Source organism: Pseudophryne corroboree, chromosome 5 (assembly GCF_028390025.1).
Source record: "Pseudophryne corroboree isolate aPseCor3 chromosome 5, aPseCor3.hap2, whole genome shotgun sequence".
Taxonomy (NCBI): Eukaryota; Metazoa; Chordata; class Amphibia; order Anura; family Myobatrachidae; genus Pseudophryne; species Pseudophryne corroboree.
The window spans coordinates 780,860,519-780,880,464 of NC_086448.1; the positions used below are offsets into that span (position 1 = coordinate 780,860,519).

Below are 19,946 nucleotides of genomic sequence, written 5' to 3' on the forward strand. Positions count from 1 at the left end.
ACATAACAGACTCTGATATGTCATCTGTCATGGATGTATCATCAACATCGACAAATCTCAGCTGACCCTAATACAGCGTCTTCGATTTCTGGGGTTGATTCTCTACATGAACCTACAGAGAGTCATCCTACCATTGGAGAAAGCACAGGACATCCGTCTTATGGTCCAGTTGGTCTTACAACCGAAATGGGTGTCATTACACCTTTGTATTCGACTATTAGGGAATATGGTGGCAGCTTTCGAAGCACTGCAATTTGTCCGTTTCCACTCAAGACCATTCCAACTGGACCTTCTGCCTCAATGATCAGCCTCTCACTTCCAACTACATTGACGGGTCCACTCATCTCCTCGGACAAGACGGTAATTTTTCTGGTGGCTCCAAATCAACAACCTGATAGTGGGACGTCATTTCAGAATATGGAATTTAACTATTCTCACGACAGACGCGAGTCCCCGAAGTTGGCGTGCAGTAATCCTGGATTTTCACTTTCAGGGAAGGTGATCGAACCAAGAAAGCCAGTTACCCATAAACGTTCTCGAACTCAGGGCAATTTACAATGCACTGACGGCAGCTTCCCACTGTCTTCAGATTCATCTTGTTTGTGTACAGGCTGTTGCGTACAGCTGTTGCATACATCCACAGACAAGGTGGGACTCGCAGTCGCCTGGCAATGCGGGAGAACTCTCGGATTTTGAAATTGTCAGACAAATCGGGTGATTCTGTCTGCCATGTTCATTCCAGGAGTAGACAACTGGCGATCAGATTATCTCAGTCGCCAGGACATTCATCCGGGAGAGTCAGGGCTAAACCCTAAGGTGTTCCAGAGCCTCGTTCAAAGGTGGGGATGTCCTCAAATCGACCTCATGGCATCACTGTTGAATCATCAACTACCAAGGTACATGTCCAGAACAAGAGATCCAGCAGCAGAAGCAGTGGATGCACTATGGAATTTCGATCTGGGGTACATGTTTCCACTCATTCCACTTCTCTTGCGTGTTTCAAAACGCATAAAATGTGAGTCAGTCAGGGTCATTCTAGTAGCACCAGACTGGCCTCGGAGAAGCTGGTTCTCAGATCTTCAACTCCTTTTAGCAGACGAACCATGGCCCCTGCCACTTTGGACAGACCTTCTACGACAAGGTCCATTTCTACACCCCAATTTAACGCAGCTGCGTTTGACAGGGTGACTGTTGAGACAGCTATTCTAAAAAGTAGGAGTATTTCATACCTACTATGTTATGGTCCAGGAAACCGGTCACGGCGGATCATTATCACCGCATCTGGCGCTATTACATTTCCTGGTGTCATGGTCGACAAATCCCTTCCAGATCTTTTCGACTATCCAGATTATTGCTTTTTCTTCAACACAGATTAGACGCTGGTCTCCATTTGGGTTCCTTAAAGGTCCAGATTTCTGCTCTCTATATTTATTTTTCAACGCCGCCTGGCACTTCTACCGGAAGTACAGACATTTCTCCAGGGAGAGCTCAGGGTTTCAGCCTCCTTTTGTTCCGCCTACAGTACCATGGTATCTGCCTTTGGTGTTTCCTTCAATCCTCCACATTTGAACCATTGGATGGCTACTTACGGAAATTGGACACGCTGCCCGCAGGTGCTGGCCAGTTTTCAAGCACACTTTGGCCAGGTGGATTTGCTTAACTATCCATCAGGCATATGTCAGCAAGGACCTATGACCTCCATCTTCTCTTGTAGCACATTCCACCAGATTGGTGGGTACATCTTGGGGGCAAGTCGGGGTGCTTCTATCCTGCAACTTTGCCGTGTGGCCACTTGGTCTTCTCCTAATACCTCTATCAAGTTTTATTGGTTTGACACGTTTGTAGCTTCGGCTTCTCGTTTTGGTAAATTAGTTCTGCAGGTTCCTCAGAACTCTCCCGCCCAGGGGGAAGACTTCCAGTGTCCCCTAGTGGATGAAAGAGAAAATGGGATATTGGTACCTACTGGTAAATCCTTTTCTCTGATTCCCACAGGGGACACTGGACGTCTTCCACAGCTCTCTCACCTGCTTCTTGTAGATAGTTTTTGGAGTTTGACCTGTTTGTCTGTTCTGTGTGCATGGTCTCCTGGTTTCACCCTTCTCTATTCCATCTCCTCTCAGTCTAAATTTTTCTAACTGGGGGATGACGGGTACTAGAGGGGAGTTGCTACACACTTTTCTAAATTAGTATGTGACAGCTCCCAGCAACCACGCCTTTATCCCCAGCGTAAACTTCCAGTCTAAGCCTCCAGTGTTCCCTATGGAATCAGCGAAAAGGATTTACCGGTAGGTACCAAAATACAATTTTTCAACCTTCCCAGTTCTTTTTATTCATTGTTACACATACCATTTTGTAAATTATATCTTTCTCTATATAGCCAACCTTCATTCTGTGGTTTTCAGCCACGTCTTCCTAATATCAAAAGGGGATATCCTTGACAGGTAGCCTAGCAGCAAATTAGATTATCAACCATACTTCCTGTCATTACAGAGTGCAGTAAATGAGCTAAGGGAGGAATTCAATTGCTGGCACCTTGCTCTCCTAGCTGAATCTGTGCGGCACGCAGTGGACTTTACGGCAGTGGGTTCATGGAAAAAGTGTTCGCTAACCCCAGGGCCGTAACTAGGTGTGTGCCGAGGGATCACCGTACATAGCGCTGCAGGGCAGGGGGCGCTGTTGGCGGCACTTGTCAATTATCTGTTTTAATTACTTTCACTTGCAGCTTCCCCTCTTTGCTTGAAGCCCAGCATCTCCTTACTGCCCGTCTCCGACCATGACCCCTTTCTGTCGCTAATACCTATATAGCGTTCATGAACACAACTTGAGATTTCTTGTTATTCAGTCACACTGTCCTTTATTACATTTCAAGATGCTGACATACCCAGGATTCAAACCCATTCATGGTGGCATTGCAGTCAGACAATCTATTCATCGAGCTATCTGCCTTTGCATAGAAAGGTAGATAATTCTAAGCTAGAGACTTCTAACTATTTGAAGCTTACCTTGTACTTTGTGGAAAAAATGATCAGCATTGCAGCAGAGTAGATCTATGTAGTGTGTGGCTGCAAGAGATTGGGTGTGTGGCTGCACGTAGATCTGCTCAATTGGAATGTACCAGTAGCTTCATATAGTGTTCATAGTTTTTATGCAGGATCAAATGGCTCAATGAGTAGGGTGTTTGATTAGATTTGATAAGGCCATTTTCAGCCCCGAGGTTGGCGGCAGTGCTCCTGCTCCCAAATGGTTGTCGGAAGTAGGGATACCGGATATCATGTCCGGAAGTGCTCCTATTGTGCAGCTTGGTGGAAGTGCTCCTATTGTGCAGCGTGGTGGAAGTGCTCCTGTTCCGCTAGCGGTTGGCGGAAGTTGTGATACCGGATTTCACGAACGCACCATGTGCAGCGTCCGGACGTTATGGTATCTGCTGTTATAAAGGGATCCTCATGATGAGCGCTCTCTATACCTTGAAAAAGACTATTGAATAGTCGAAACGCGTTGGTAGAGAGCCCTGTGCGCTTCAATGACACCTTTGCTGGGTAACATTCTAATTCTTGTTTTACATGGACATTATTCCATCATATTGGTCACATATTTGTTTTTTGACCAGTAATATAGACCTAAGTGGTGTCTTGTTATGCATGTTTATATATTTTATATGTATTTTAAAGTTTATTAAAGCATGCTTTTATAGTAAGTTGGGCTTATTTCCCCTCCTGTATACTCCTGCAAAAATACATTCCTTTAAACATTTGGAAGAAGAGAGTAATTGGGAGCAAAGAAACTGCTACGTGACTGTAACTACACATTGATTTGCGAGTATGGTATGTCTATGATGGTGATATCTTTGTCCATTCATGTGGTGACAGCATTAAAGATACCTTTATGAACCTAAGGCACCTGGTTGCAGTGTGAGTCTTGGTACGCTGTACCTATTTTTGGGATTATTTGAATTATTAGTTTCTCCGTTTAGGGTTTATTTTATCAAAGAATTTACTACATTATGGGGGTCATTCTGGCCCGATCACACGCTGCAGTTTATCACAGCGGCGCAATCGGGTCAGAACTGCGCATGCAGGCAGAGGTGGTCGCTGGGCAGGGGGGGGGTGTGGAACGATGGCATTTGGCCGCCGTTTCGTGGGCGCAGTCCGGCCAACGCACGCTAAAGCTGCGCTGGCCTGGAGCTACTCCTAAAGTGCAAAAGCATCGCATTGATACTGCCGTATATGTCCAGCCGATGCATCCTTGCGTGTAACGCCTACTGCTGCTGGCGCTGCTGTTGTTGCTGCTGGGAGTCGATGGTCATCCCAGAGGGGAATTCGTAAGCCCACTTTTACTACTTCCACCAAGCAATTGACTGTCCAACAGTCCTTTGCGAGGAAGATGAAATATCACAGCAGTCATCCTGTTGCAAAGCGGATAACTGAGGCCTTGACAACTATGTTGGTGTTAGACGTGCGTCCGGTATCCGCCGTTAGTTCACAGGGAACTAGACAATTTCTTGAGGTAGTGTGCCCCCGTTACCAAATACCATCTAGGTTCCACTTCTCTAGGCAGGCGATACCGAGAATGTACACGGACGTCAGAAAAAGACTCACCAGTGTCCTAAAAAATGCAGTTGTACCCAATGTCCACTTAACCACGGACATGTGGACAAGTGGAGCAGGGCAGGGTCAGGACTATATGACTGTGACAGCCCACTGGGTAGATGTATGGACTCCCGCCGCAAGAACAGCAGCGGCGGCACCAGTAGCAGCATCTCGCAAACGCCAACTCTTTCCTAGGCAGGCTACGCTTTGTATCACCGGTTTCCAGAATACGCACACAGCTGAAAACCTCTTACGGCACCTGAGGAAGATCATCGCGGAATGGCTTACCCCAATTGGACTCTCCTGTGGATTTGTGGCATCGGACAACGCCAGCAATATTGTGTGTGCATTAAATATGGGCAAATTCCAGCACGTCCCATGTTTTGCACATACCTTGAATTTGGTGGTGCAGAATTTTTTAAAAAACGACAGGGGCGTGCAAGAGATGCTGTCGGTGGCCAGAAGAATTGCGGGACACTTTCGGCGTACAGGCACCACGTACAGAAGACTGGAGCACCACCAAAAACGCCTGAACCTGCCCTGCCATCATCTGAAGCAAGAAGTGGTAACGAGGTGGAATTCAACCCTCTATATGCTTCAGAGGTTGGAGGAGCAGCAAAAGGCCATTCAAGCCTATACAATTGAGCACGATATAGGAGGTGGAATGTACCTGTCTCAAGCGCAGTGGAGAATGATTTCAACGTTGTGCAAGGTTCTGCAACCTTTTGAACTTGCCACACGTGAAGTCAGTTCAGACACTGCCAGCCTGTGTCAGGTCATTCCCCTCATCAGGCTTTTGCAGAAGAAGCTGGAGGCATTGAAGGAGGAGCTAAAAGGGAGCGATTCCGCTAGGCATGTGGGACTTGTGGATGGAGCCCTTAATTCGCTTAACAAGGATTCACGGGTGGTCAATCTGTTGAAATCAGAGCACTACATTTTGGCCACCGTGCTCGATCCTAGATTTAAAACCTACCTTGGATCTCTCTTTCCGGCAGACACAAGTCTGCTGGGGTTCAAAGACCTGCTGGTGACAAAATTGTCAAGTCAAGCGGAACGCGACCTGTCAACATCTCCTCCTTCACATTCTCCCGCAACTGGGGGTGCGAGGAAAAGGCTCAGAATTCCGAGCCCACCCGCTGGCGGTGATGCAGGGCAGTCTGGAGCGACTGCTGATGCTGACATCTGGTCCGGACTGAAGGACCTGACAACGATTACGGACATGTCGTCTACTGTCACTGCATATGATTCTCTCACCATTGAAAGAATGGTGGAGGATTATATGAGTGACCGCATCCAAGTAGGCACGTCAGACAGTCCGTACTTATACTGGCAGGAAAAAGAGGCAATTTGGAGGCCCTTGCACAAACTGGCTTTATTCTACCTAAGTTGCCCTCCCACAAGTGTGTACTCCGAAAGAGTGTTTAGTGCCGCCGCTCACCTTGTCAGCAATCTGCGTACGAGGTTACTTCCAGAAAATGTGGAGAAGATGATGTTCATTAAAATGAATTATAATCAATTCCTCCGTGGAGACATTGACCAGCAGCAATTGCCTCCACAAAGTACATAGGGAGCTGAGATGGTGGATTCCAGTGGGGACGAATTGATAATCTGTGAGGAGCGGGATGTACACGGTGATATATCGGAGGATGATGATGAGGTGGACATCTTGCCTCTGTAGAGCCAGTTTGTGCAAGGAGAGATTAATTGCTTCTTTTTCGGTGGGGGTCCAAACCAACCCGTCATTTCAGTCACAGTCGTGTGGCAGACCCTGTCACTGAAATGATGGGTTGGTTAAAGTGTGCATGTCCTGTTTATACAACATAAGGGTGGGTGGGAGGGCCCAAGGACAATTCCATCTTGCACCTCTTTTTTCTTTCATTTTTATTTGCGTCATGTGCTGTTTGGGGAGTGTTTTTTTGGAAGGGCCATCCTGCGTGACACTGCAGTGCCACTCCTAGATGGGCCAGGTGTTTGTGTCGGCCACTAGGGTCGCTTAGCTTACTCACACAGCTACCTCATTGCGCCTCTTTTTTTCTTCTTTGCGTCATGTGCTGTTTGGGGAGTGTTTTTTGGAAGGGCCATCCTGCGTGACACTGCAGTGCCACTCCTAGATGGGCCAGGTGTTTGTGTCGGCCACTAGGGTCGCTTATCTTACTCACACAGCTACCTCATTGCGCCTCTTTTTTTCTTCTTTGCATCATGTGCTGTTTGGGGAGTGTTTTTTGGAAGGGCCATCCTGCGTGACACTGCAGTGCCACTCCAAGATGGGCCAGGTGTTTGTGTCGGCCACTAGGGTCGCTTAGCTTACTCACACAGCTACCTCATTGCGCCTCTTTTTTTCTTCTTTGCGTCATGTGCTGTTTGGGGAGTGTTTTTTGGAAGGGCCATCCTGCGTGACACTGCAGTGCCACTCCTAGATGGGCCAGGTGTTTGTGTCGGCCACTAGGGTCGCTTAGCTTACTCACACAGCTACCTCATTGCGCCTCTTTTTTTCTTTGCGTCATGTGCTGTTTGGGGAGTGTTTTTTGGAAGGGCCATCCTGCGTGACACTGCAGTGCCACTCCTAGATGGGCCAGGTGTTTGTGTCGGCCACTAGGGTCGCTTATCTTACTCACACAGCTACCTCATTGCGCCTCTTTTTTTCTTCTTTGCGTCATGTGCTGTTTGGGGAGTGTTTTTTGGAAGGGCCATCCTGCGTGACACTGCAGTGCCACTCCTAGATGGGCCAGGTGTTTGTGTCGGCCACTAGGGTCGCTTAGCTTACTCACACAGCTACCTCATTGCGCCTCTTTTTTTCTTTGCGTCATGTGCTGTTTGGGGAGTGTTTTTTGGAAGGGCCATCCTGCGTGACACTGCAGTGCCACTCCTAAATGGGCCAGGTGTTTGTGTCGGCCACTAGGGTCGCTTATCTTACTCACACAGCTACCTCATTGCGCCTCTTTTTTTCTTCTTTGCGTCATGTGCTGTTTGGGGAGTGTTTTTTGGAAGGGCCATCCTGCGTGACACTGCAGTGCCACTCCTAGATGGGCCAGGTGTTTGTGTCGGCCACTAGGGTCGCTTAGCTTACTCACACAGCTACCTCATTGCGCCTCTTTTTTTCTTTGCGTCATGTGCTGTTTGGGGAGTGTTTTTTGGAAGGGCCATCCTGCGTGACACTGCAGTGACACTCCTAGATGGGCCAGGTGTTTGTGTCGGCCACTAGGGTCGCTTATCTTACTCACACAGCTACCTCATTGCGCCTCTTTTTTTCTTCTTTGCGTCATGTGCTGTTTGGGGAGTGTTTTTTGGAAGGGCCATCCTGCGTGACACTGCAGTGCCACTCCTAGATGGGCCAGGTGTTTGTGTCGGCCACTAGGGTCGCTTAGCTTACTCACACAGCTACCTCATTGCGCCTCTTTTTTTCTTTGCGTCATGTGCTGTTTGGGGAGTGTTTTTTGGAAGGGCCATCCTGCGTGACACTGCAGTGCCACTCCTAGATGGGCCAGGTGTTTGTGTCGGCCACTAGGGTCGCTTAGCTTAGTCATTCAGCGACCTCGGTGCAAATTTTAGGACTAAAAATAATATTGTGAGGTGTGAGGTATTCAGAATAGACTGAAAATGAGTGGAAATTATGGTTTTTGAGGTTAATAATACTTTGGGATCAAAATGACCCCCACATTCTATGATTTAAGCTGTTTTTTAGGGTTTTTTGAAAAAAACACCCGAATCCAAAACACACCCGAATCCGACAAAAAAAATTCGGTGAGGTTTTGCCAAAACGCGGTCGAACCCAAAACACGGCCGCGGAACCGAACCCAAAACCAAAACACAAAACCCGAAAAATTTCAAGTGCACATCCCTAGTCCTGACATACAAGATGAAATGCCATCAACGTCGTCTGCCAAGGCCGATGCCCAATGTAATAGTGGAGGGCATGTAAATCCAAAAAGCCAAAGTTTAGTAAAACGACCCAAAATAAGAAGTTGAAATGGTCTGAGGAAAAACGTAAACTTGCCAATATGCCATTTACGACACGGAGTGGCAAGGAACGGCTAAGGCCCTGGCTTCATGACTAGTGGTTCAGCTTCACATGACGATGGAAGCCCTAATCCTCCCGCTAGAAAAAAGATAAGAGTTAAGTTGGCAAAAGCACAGCAAAGAACTGTGCGTTCTAAGATGGTATCACAAATCCCCAAGGAAAGTCCAAGTGTGTCAGCAGTTGCGATGCCTGACCTTCCCAACACTGAACTGGAAGAGGTGGCTCCTTCCACCATTTGCACGCCCCCTGCAAGTGCTGGAAGGAGCACCCACAGTCCAGTTTCTGATATTCAAATTGAAGATGTCACTGTTGAAGTACACCAGGATGAGGATATGGGTGTTGCTGGCGCTGAGGAGGAAGTTGACGATGAGGATTCTGATGGTGATGGGGTTTGTTTAAATAAGGCAACGGGGGAGACACCTGTTGTCCGTGGGATGAATAAGCCCATTGTGATGCCTGTGCAAAATACCAAAAAAGCCACCTCTTCGGTGTGGAATTATTTCTCCACAAATCCGGACAACAGGTGTCAAGCCATCTGTTGCCTCTGTTAATCTGTAATAAGTAGGGGTAAGGACGTTAACCACCTAGGAACATCCTCCCTTATACGTCACCTGCAGCGCATTAATCAGAAGTCAGTGTCAAGTTGTGAAACTTTGGGTAAGAGCGTAAGCAGTCCACTGAAACCTAAATCCCTTCTTCCTCTTGTACCCAAGCTCCTGCAAGCCACACCACCAACTCCCTCAACGTTAACTTCCTCCTCAGTCAGGAATGTCAGTAGTCCTGCAGGCCATATCACTGGCAAGACTGAGGATTTCTCCAGAGGATCCTTGAGTGGTACGCCTGCTGTTGCTGCCGCTGCTGTTGTTGCTGCTGGGAGTCGATCGTCATCCCAGAGGGGAAGTCGGAAGACCACTTGTACTACTTCAACTAAGCAATTGACTGTTCAACAGTCCTTTGTGAGGAACATGAAATATGACAGCAGTCATCCTTTTGCAAAGCGGATAACTGAGGCCTTGACAGCTATGTTGGTGTTAGACGTGCGTCCGTTATCCGCCATTAGTTCAGTGGGACTTAGAGAATTGTTTGAGGTTCTGTGTCCCCGGTATCAAATCCCATCTATGTTCCACTTCACTAGGCAGGCGATACCGAGAATGTACAGAGACGTCAGAAAAAGTGTCCTCAGTGTCCTAAAAAATGCAGTTGTACCCACTGTCCACTTAACCACGGACATGTGGACAGGTGGAACAGGGAAGACTACGGACTATATGACTGTTACAGCCCACTGGGTAGATGTATGGCGTGCTGAAGACTGGAGTGCCATCAAACACACCTGAACCTGCCCTGCCATTATCTGAAGCAAGAGGTGGCAACGAGGTGGAATTCACACTCTATATGCTTCAGAGGCTGGAGGAGCAGCAAAAGGCCATTCAAGCCTATACATCCACCTACGATATAGGCAAAGGAGGGGGAATGCACCTGACTCAAGCGCAGTGGAGAATGATTTCCGTCTTGTGCTAGGTTCTCCAACCCTTCAAACTTGCCACACGTGAAGTCAGTTCAGATGCTGCCAGCTTGAGTCATGTCATTCCTCTCATCAGGCTTTTGCAGAATAGCTGGAGAAATTGAAGGAGGAGCTAAGATGGAGCGATTCCGCAAAGTATGTGGGACTTGTGGATGTAGCCCTTCATTCGCTTTGCCAGGATTCAAGGGTGGCCAATCTGTTGAAATCAGAGCACTACATTTTGGCCACTGTGCTCGATCCTAGGTTTAAAGCCTACGTTGTATCTCTCTTTCTGGCAGACACAAGTCTGCAGAGGTTCAAAGACCTGCTGGCGATAAAATTGTCAACTCAAGCGGAACGTGACCCGTCAACAGCGCCTCCTTCAATTTCTCCCACCACTGGGGCTGCCAGGAAAAGGATCAGATTTCCTAGCCCACCCGCTAGCGGTGATGCAGGGCAGTCAGGAGCGAAAGCTGACATCTGGTCCGGACTGAAGGACCTGCCAACGATTACTGACATGTCTACTGTCACTGCATATGATTCTGTCACCATTGAAAGAATGGTGGAGGATTATATGAGTGACAGCATCCAAGTAGGCATGTCAGACAGTCCGTATGTATACTGGAAGGAAAAAGAGGCAATTTGGATGCCCTTGCACAAACTGGCTTTATTTTACCTAAGTTGCCCCCCCATCCCTACTGGATTGGTAGGGGCCCCAGTGCATTGCTTTGCCAAGGGACCTACACTGCTGTTAAGACAGCCATGCCAGCCAGTCCCCCTTCTGTCGCTCCAACCAGCCCCCCTTCCGTCTCTCCAGCCAGATCCCCTTATGTTCTGTCTTTCCAGTCAGCCCTCTGTTCAATCTTTCCTGCCAGCTCCCAGTCTGTCTCTCCAGCCAGCTCCCCTTCTGTCTCCCCGGCCAGCCCCCATCTGTCTTTCCAGCCAGGACGCCTTCTGTCTCTCTAGACAGACCCCCTTCTATCTTTCTAGCCAGACCCCCTTCTGTCTTTCTTGTCTCCCCATCCAGCGCCCCCCATCTGTCTCACCTGCCAGCTCCCCTTCTGTCTCTCCAACCAGCCCCCCATCTGTCTCTCCAGCCTCCTTCTGTCTCTCCAGCTCCAGCCAGCACCCCTTCTGTCTCCCCGGCCAGCCCCCATCTGTATCTCCAGCCAGGACGCCTTCTGTCTCTCTAAACAGACCCCCTTCTATCTTTCTAGCCAGACCCCATTCTGTCTTTCTTGTCTCCCCATCCAGCCCCCCCATCTGTCTCACCTGCCAGCTCCCCTTCTGTCTCTCCAACCAGCGCCCATCTGTCTCCCTAGCCTCCTTCTGTCTCTCCAGCTCCAGCCTGCACCCCTTCTGTCTCTCCAGCCAGGAACTCTTCCATCTCTCTAGCCAGCCCCCTCTTTTGTATCCAGCCAGCTCAACTTTATTCATTGTACTATACCAGTTAGCCACTGATGAGCGCCAGCGGCTGCCTGGTCCCATACCCCAGTGACCACCACACTACCCTGATGGTGGCCCTGTGATTCCTATACTATTGCTCTGCATATGTAGTGATCCGTCCAGTTTCAGTCAGAACGTCAGCACCAAGCAAGACGTTGGTGCACATGCTGACTATAGTGTTGGCAGCTGCTCTCTGAAGTGAAAGGCTGGGAGCAGTGTGGTGATGTGAAGGACTCAGAATACCGGCAGTTGTTTGCATGGGACTAATGATAGATGCAACTTAGATTGAGGCCCAAGTACTTTTTGAATGAAAACGTCATTTTCACATGGAATACTGTTTTTAAATAGAATTTATTCAATAATAAGATTAAAGCCATATTAAAGCATTAACAAAATAAATAGATTGTAGCAATTTGCGACAGCTTTGCTTCATTGTTATATGATTACAAATAACTATGACTATATTTGTTTCTAGTGTAATATGTAGAAACTTTAGTCGCTGACTTACCCTCATTATGGACAGGAATAAGAACAGTGACACCTACAGGTTATAAAAGTTTATGAGCCAACACACTGAATAGTATCATACATAAGGACAAAGCATTAGTATCATACATAAGGACAACACACTGAATAGTATCATACATAAGGACAAAGCTAGCATTTTCCTACGGCAATATAAGTTCATTGATCAATAAAAAACCCCATAAATATTTAAACTGCCCTTTAATGGTATAATATCTTCTGAACAACTAAGTTAACTTATTTCTTGGTGCAGAACAAAAGCCTTTGTTCATAGACAAATCCGTATACAGCATATACAGCAATGTAAGTAATATACATACATAAATACATATACATATATTTTGTATCTGTATAATTCTATATTTTGTGGTGTGGTCCTGAGAAAGGAGGTTACACCCAGAAACGTTAAATATTAAAATACACTCATTCATTTGAGGATGTATACGTCTCAGGGGTAAATTTACGAAGGTGGGAGTTTTTTTTAGAATTGGTGATGTTGCCCTCAGCGACCAATCAGATTCTATCTATTATCTTCTAGAAGCAGCTAGATAAATGTTAAGTAGAATCTGATTGGTTGCTATGAGCAACATCACCAATTCTAAAAAAAAACCTCCCACCTTAGTAAATGTACCCCTCAGAGTGCAGCTTCTTTCTGCATAGTGCATTTTTCTGAACTGTGCACTGGGGCATAATGTGCTATTTACTTAGAGCAGAATTGGATGCTATGTATATATACTGTGTCGTGTGTATATGTATATACAGTATATGTATATACAGTATATATATATATATATATATATATATATCAGTATATATATATATATATATATTAGCCCAGATCTGTGACTTTGTGACTCATTTGCTAATGCTGGGCGGAGTCACAACACTGGGCGGAGTTAGTCAAATGAGTCACAGATCTGGGCAAATCTATAGGAGACTAGGAGCAGAAGCAGATGGTATGGGCATGGCACAGGCAGGGGGGCATACCTCCCAGCTTTCTTCACGCAGAAGGAGGGACACACGCGCGGCAAAAAAGGGGGCGTGGCTTCGCAGAGGACCCACGATCACGAGCCACGCCCCTGCTTTCGTCAGTGAGGGGGCATGCCCAGCGCTCTGTGAGCTGCTGGCATGCCCCCAGGGGCGGAATATGAGTCCAGGGGGCCCAGGGCACTTGAGACAGGGGGGCACTATCTCATTGCTGTGCCTGCTGCGGGTTCAGGGGCGAGGCCTAATCGCGGGACACGTGACCACGCCCCCTTATGCAAATTCCAGGAATTTTTTTTAATGGGATTTTGGCCCCTCAGCTAGGGGTAAATACAGAGGGGGTGGTCGCTCCCCCTTACACACCCGCACAGGCAGAAGAAAACAGGGAGGCTGTTGCCTCCCTGCAACACCACAGACCTGCCAAAACGCAGCAGCGTGTGCTGACTGTAGCACAATGCTGCTGCTGTTGCTGGCAGGACGGGGGAGCTTCGGAGCTGGGACAGATCGACTCCAGCCGGGGGGGCCCCTAAAACTGTGGGGCCCCCCCTTAATCCAGCTCTGGTGCCGGGCCCCCCCTTAATCCGTACCCCCTGATGACCCCTCCCCTCCTGTCTCCACTAAATAGACGCTGTGCGTTGGGAGGTATGGGGGTGTGTGAGGGGGTATGCCATACAGACAGACGGGCACCGGTTAACTGTGTGCTTGACCCCCCACATCAGCATACTCAGCAGGGGCTCTCTGGCGTGGAGGAGTGTCACTTTCTGGCACACTCCACGCTTCTTAGTTGCAGTTTTGTGGGGCCGCTGTGCAGGTTCCGTACTGCCTCTGTTATCTCCAGCCCTGGCAACCCCACCGCTAGCTGAAGCGCTACCGCCCGCAGTGAGGTGCGCCCAGCTCCTTCTCACACTTTAGCCGGCGGGCAGCGCTGCAGAAGTCCGAGCTGCTTGCAGGCTCCGACCCGCTCCTCCCTCCAGCCGCAGCATCTCCTGGGGGCTAACCAGTCACTCCCAGTCTCCCCTTACCACAGTGCCCGGCAGCCGTGAGGTCCGCGCTGCGTGCATGCTATGAACCCCTCCTCCCTCCAGCCGCAGCGTCTCCTGGGGGCTAACCAGTCACTCCCAGTCTCCCCTTACCACAGTGCCCGGCAGCCGCGCGAGGTCCATGGTGTGTGACTGAGGAGTGGGGGGGAGGGTTGCGGACGGGCAGAGGAAGCAGGACTCCAGCCTGAGAGAGTCAGCCATGCCAAGTCTTCACCAGCAGCAGATCCCAACAGGTTGGAGTGGAACATCAGCAACCAGCAGCAGTGACTCCGGTAAGACACATCTGTCTGTCACCATTGTTTTGTCCCTAATACCAATCTCTCCCGTGCCCTGTGTTCTGTCATGTCCCTGTCACCCTTGGCCTTTCCCTGTCACCCCTGGCCTTGCCCTGTCACCCCTGGCCTTGCCCTGTCACCCTTATCCTGGCCCTTTCACCCTTATCCTGGCCCTTTCACCCTTATCCTTGCCCTGTCACCCCTATCCTGGCCCTGTCACCCCTGTGCTTGCCCTGTCAACCCTATCCTGGTCCTGCCGCCCCTACCCTGGCCCTGTCACCCCTATCCTGTCCCTGTCATTTATGTCCTGGCCCCGTCGCCCCTGTCCTGGCCCCATCACCCCTGTCCTGGCCCCATCACCCCTGTCCTGGCCCCGTCACCCCTGTTCTGACCCCGTCACCCCTGTCCTGGCCCTGTTACTGCATACCCTCCAACTACCTTTTTGGCAGGTACAGTACCCGCAGCGCCTCCAGACCCCTCCCCAATGCACCACACCTCCGCACCTTCCCCTCCACCACATGCAGGTAATACTCTATATAACACAAATATTGAACCCCAGAAAGGCATGCAAGGGTTAAGGGGGCGTAGCCCCTTGCGACGGTGTGAAGAGCGTCCGTAGGGCGCGATGAAGCACCTAGTATATATATATATATATATATATATATCAGCCAGTTGAATGCATATGTCAAAGCTTGCTTTGCTTTTGCTTTTGGATGCTTTAATATTTTTCTGGGGAAATTCTCCCAGCATCTCTGCAGTTCTTTCATCAACTGTGCTTTCCTTCACATGGACCGTCTCTGAAACATCTGTGTTCTCAGTTCCCCTCCAATGAAAACCTTACAGGAGGCAGACAGGTTAGTGGTGGTTCCTTTGCAGCTAGTAGCGTAATCGATACTTGAACTGGACGTCGTGCGTAGGTTGCATTGAGCCAAAACCCCATCGATTTGCATCGATGCCTGGAATCTCTTCTTTGGGATTCACAAGCTCAAATTCAAAATATGTCAACATAAGAAACACAAACTGTTTCAGTTCATTGGTAGCAAAGAAACGACCGGGGCAAATGGTGGTTCCTGCTCCCCATGGCATTGTGAAGAACTTCAGCCGCTTCCCGTTCTTGTAGAAATCATTTTTTTTAGTGCCGTCGTCATTTAGGAAACGGTTGTACTTGAACTTCTCTGGTTCTGGATGCACTTCTGGATCCATTTGAACAGCTGTGTAGGGGAAAAGGGCAACTCTGTCCCCTTTACGAATGGCATACTCTTTCCCACTGGACATCTTGAGGTTCATGTTCTCCTTCACCGCTCTAATCAGGACAGGAGCAGCCGTCAGCCGCAAGGTCTCTTCCACAACGCTGTCCAGAATGGGGGTCTTCAGTAGCATATCTCTGGTGAGATTGATGGGAGGGCTTCCCGGTTTTACTTCTTGTCTCGTTTCTTTAATTACCTTTATTACCTCTTCACTGACAGCCTCCATAGCTTCAGGATGCTTCATTAAGTAGAGAAGTAGCCAGAAGCAAGATGGACCTGTATTACCTTGGGAGGCCCAGAGAAGAAGAAACATGAACCTGTCCTGCATATACTCTGGCATCCCATTTTCTGCTCGATATTGGAACTGATCTGTGATCCACCCACTTATATTTTCTTTCTGCAGGGTTCTCTTAATAGACAGTATATTCCAGAAAAATCGTTTAAGTCTCTCAGCCTCTAACTTGTCTTTTGGAGGAAGAACAGCATACGCCAGACGTGGAAACAGGCGATCATACTTTCGAAACTCGGTAAACAACTTGTCTGAACTTTCCCGATCAACTTTCTTGGCCTTTTCTATGCCTTCTTTGCCTTTAGCTGGCTCATTACCAAATAAAGCAAGATAACCAGCCCGGAATACAATATTGTAGCTGTAATTGAAAAGCCCGTCTTGGTGCCATTTTTTTTCACCACTCCCAGAGCCAATGTTGTGAAGCATCAAGTTTTGGAGGTTGTCCATCATTGCTTGGGTCATGTCTACTAGCCCATCACCCATGAGATGCTTTGTGCTTGCCTTCTCGAGCATTTTGTGGTCATTTTGTATAGCATGATAGCCAAATACTCTGGCCACCAACTCTATTGCAAACTGCTCAAAGTCCAGCTTTGTCCTGGCTTCCTTTACAATGGGCCCAAATGAAAGTGGGTCTGTTACGAATGTGAAGTAATAGCCGGCAATCTGGACAGTGAAAATGTCTCCATGTTTTTTCTGCATCTTCTGCAGAAAGTTTGCACTGTTGTTTCTGAAGTCCAGAGCGTAACCCAACCATGGAATACTGCCTTTGTCTAGGGGAGGCTCATTCGGTCTCCTCTTCCGGAACATCCCTAACATGTAGAGGCCTCCAAGAAGGGAAACCAACACAGCCAGAAGGACTGGGATCAACAGGCCCATCTTGGATGCTACAAAGCAAAGCAAAAGCAAATAGTTTATATTATGAAAAGTTAGAAACATCATCAAAATGAATAAAGCAAGGATACTTATTTTGAAAGCCTTATACATGTGTGTATTAATTTGTTGACTCCTTATAAAAACACTAAAGTATTTTTAACATTTGTCCTGGCCACATTGGATGCCCTTCTTTTAATGTCTATAAAATGGTATTTGACCCTAACTTGGCTTGTTATGCAGCTTAGCAGATACATAATCACCTACCCTTCTCAAAACGTTGGGGAGACTCCTGAATCTCATGGAGGTCTCCTGGACTCCCGGGAACATAGACTGGTCTCCCAGTGTAGTGAGAGGACTGAGAGCTTGATTACATGGATGGCACCAATTGACAAGAATGAGCACATAGCAATTACGTTAATGAATGGAAAAAAATAGTTCGTAGCTGTCCCTACTTTCCAGGGACAGTCTGGCATTTTACTTCATGGAAATGTCCTTATTTTTCAGTATTAATAAACTGAATAGTACAATTCCTGATATTCTGCAATTTCTCATACAACCTAGAGGATGCTGGGGTCCACTTCATGACCATGGGGGTATAGACGGTTCTGCAGGAGCCATGGGCACTCTTAAGACTTTTCAATGGGTGTGAACTGGCTTCTCCCTCTATGCCCCTCCTCCAGACCTCAGTTTTAGAAATGTGCTCAGGCAGACTGGATGCACTCTGAGGAGCTCTACTGAGTTTCTCTGAAAAGACTTATGTTAGGTTTTTTATTTTCAGGGAGAACTGCTGGCAACAGACTCCCTGCTTCGTGGGACTGAGGGGGCAGAAGTAGGAACCAACTTCCTAAAGAGTTTCATGGCTCTGCTTCTGGCTGACAGGACACCATTAGCTACTGAAGGGAACTGAACACTAGCCGTGCCTAGATGCTCACTCCCACAGCACGCCGTCACCCCCCTCACAGAGCCAGAAGTCAGAAGACAGGTGAGTGTTAGAAGACAGATCTTCAATCAAGAAAGTGACGGCTAAAGGTACCGCGCGGCTGGCGAGAGCGCAGCGCGCCATGTTGCCCACACATACACAGGCACTGCAGGGTGCAGGGCGTGGGGGGGGGGCGCCCTGGGCAGCATGGAACCTATGGAAACTGGCATAAATAAGGGGCATAAGTTGCTGAGGCACAGTCCTACCCCCGCCAGTATAAAAAATTACCTCATAAAAGCTGAAGAGAAACACACCATTGAAGAGTGGAGCGTACTCCTCAGTCAGCCAGCACACTGCTCAGCACCATTTTCTGTCTCTCCTCAGGCTGCAGAGACAACGCTGGTCCTCCTCCACTACTGAACAAGTATCAGGGTGCAAAACAGGGGGGGCCACAGTGAATTTGGTGCTATATAATTGTGTGATTAACATTATAAAAGCGCTGAATGTCAGTGGGCATTTTGTGTTCACAGATATTGTGTTACTGGCGCTGGGTTGTGAACTGGCAAATCCTATCTGTGTCCCTCTGACAGATTTTACTGTGGGTCTGTCCCCTATAAGTCCCGGAGTGTCTGTGGTGTGGTTGTGCACGTGTGTGACATGTCTGTGGCAGGGAACTCTGTGGAGACATGTTAGGGACACAGAGGTGTAATATGACACCAAGAGCCTGACTGGGTGAAAGGTTACATGATAGTGTGAATCATATCAGTAAGAGGTTGGACTGAATCTCATACAGAAAATGAAAATAATCTGTTGAAGATGTGATTTTTAATAGTTCTGCCTTTCATCCACAGGGACCTTTCTGGGTCACATACAAATTTGCACAAGTAGTACAAACTGATACTGACACGGACTCTGATTCCTGTGTCGACACTAGTGATTCCAGGGGAATAGGTCCTAAGTTAGAAAAAAGCATTCAAAACATGTTTTAGCTATAAAGGAGGTGTTAGAAGTTACGAAGCCCCCTCTTTTACCACAAGGAGAGGGTTTACTTTAGTAAAGAAGTAATGTAATTTTCCATCCACCTCAGGTCTGATTTAACCTGAAAAGAAATTTCAGATTCCCAAAAGGAATTCAGGCAGCTTACCTTTTTCCAAAAAAGGTGGGAGTCACCCCGCATTTTAGACAGGGCCCTGTCATAAAAGAGAAAAGGTGTTTCTCCCTGCGCCTGTAATGGCTTCACTTAAGGAGCCAACAGACCGCAAGTGAGTGAGGTGATCTATTGATGTGGCCAATGGGACACTACTCAGGCCTACCATTGTCTGTGAGTGGGTGAGTAGTGCTATTGAAAAGTGGTCAGAAAACTTGTCATTAGACATTTACACAATAGATGGAGACGAGATACTCCTAACGTTAGGTCATATCAAAGACACTGCTGCGTATGTACTAGAATCCATGAAATATATTGGTTTCTTGGGATCAAGAACCGCTACCATGGCGGTATCGGCTCGGAGGGCGTTGTGGATTCGCCAGTGGAATGCTGATGCAGATTCCAAAAGAAATATGGAGGCTCTCCCATATAAAGGTGAGGCCTTGTTTGGTGATGGGCTGGATGCGTTAGTCTCGGCGGCTACTGCAGGTAAGTCGACATTCTTGCCTTATTTTACTACACCGGCGAAAAAGACACATCACTCTCACATACAGTCCTTTCGGCCCAACAAATACAAAAAGGCCAAAGGTCTCCCCTTTTTTTGCAGGTAGGGGAAGGGGAAAAGGAAAGAAATCTGCAGCGTCTCCCGGATCGCAGGAGCAGAAGTCCACCCCTGCTTCTGCCAAATCTGCAGCATAACGCTGGGGCTCCCTTGCGGTAGTCCGCTCGGGTGGGAACACGTCTGAAACTTTTCAGCCAAATCTGGATTCAATCTGGCCTGGACCAATGGGTTTTACAAATAGTGTCCCATGGGTACAAACTAGAGTTTCAAGATGTCCCCCCATGCCGATTTTTCAAATCGACCTTGCCAGCTTCTCTTCCGGGAAGAGAGGCAGTAACAACGGCAATTCAAAAATTATGTCAGGATCAGGGCATTGTCCTGGTACCCTTGGCACAGTACGGAGAAGGTTTTTTATTCAAGCCTCTTCGTAGTTCCGAAGCCGAACGGCTCGGTCAGACCTATTTTAAACCTGAAAAATCTGAATCTCTACCTGAAAAGGTTCAAGTTCAAGATGGAATCCCTGAGGGTAGTGAT

At 48.1% G+C, this 19,946-nt stretch overlaps 1 protein-coding gene across 1 annotated transcript; it reads right to left on the reverse strand.

Moving 5' to 3' along the window:
- Positions 1–15,229: 15,229 nt before the first annotated feature.
- Positions 15,230–16,789, reverse strand: LOC134929451 (7-alpha-hydroxycholest-4-en-3-one 12-alpha-hydroxylase-like). Its single transcript, XM_063925075.1, has one exon. It carries the CDS (start codon positions 16,785–16,787, stop codon positions 15,252–15,254), a length of 1,536 nt encoding a protein of 511 aa, XP_063781145.1. The 5' UTR covers positions 16,788–16,789; the 3' UTR covers positions 15,230–15,251.
- Between the last annotated feature and the right edge of the window lie 3,157 nt (positions 16,790–19,946).

What these genes read in the sequence shown, in the direction of transcription:
- LOC134929451 (XM_063925075.1), bottom strand. Translation starts at nt 16,787, where the DNA reads ATGGGCCTGTTGATCCCAGTCCTTCTGGCTGTGTTGGTTTCCCTTCTT.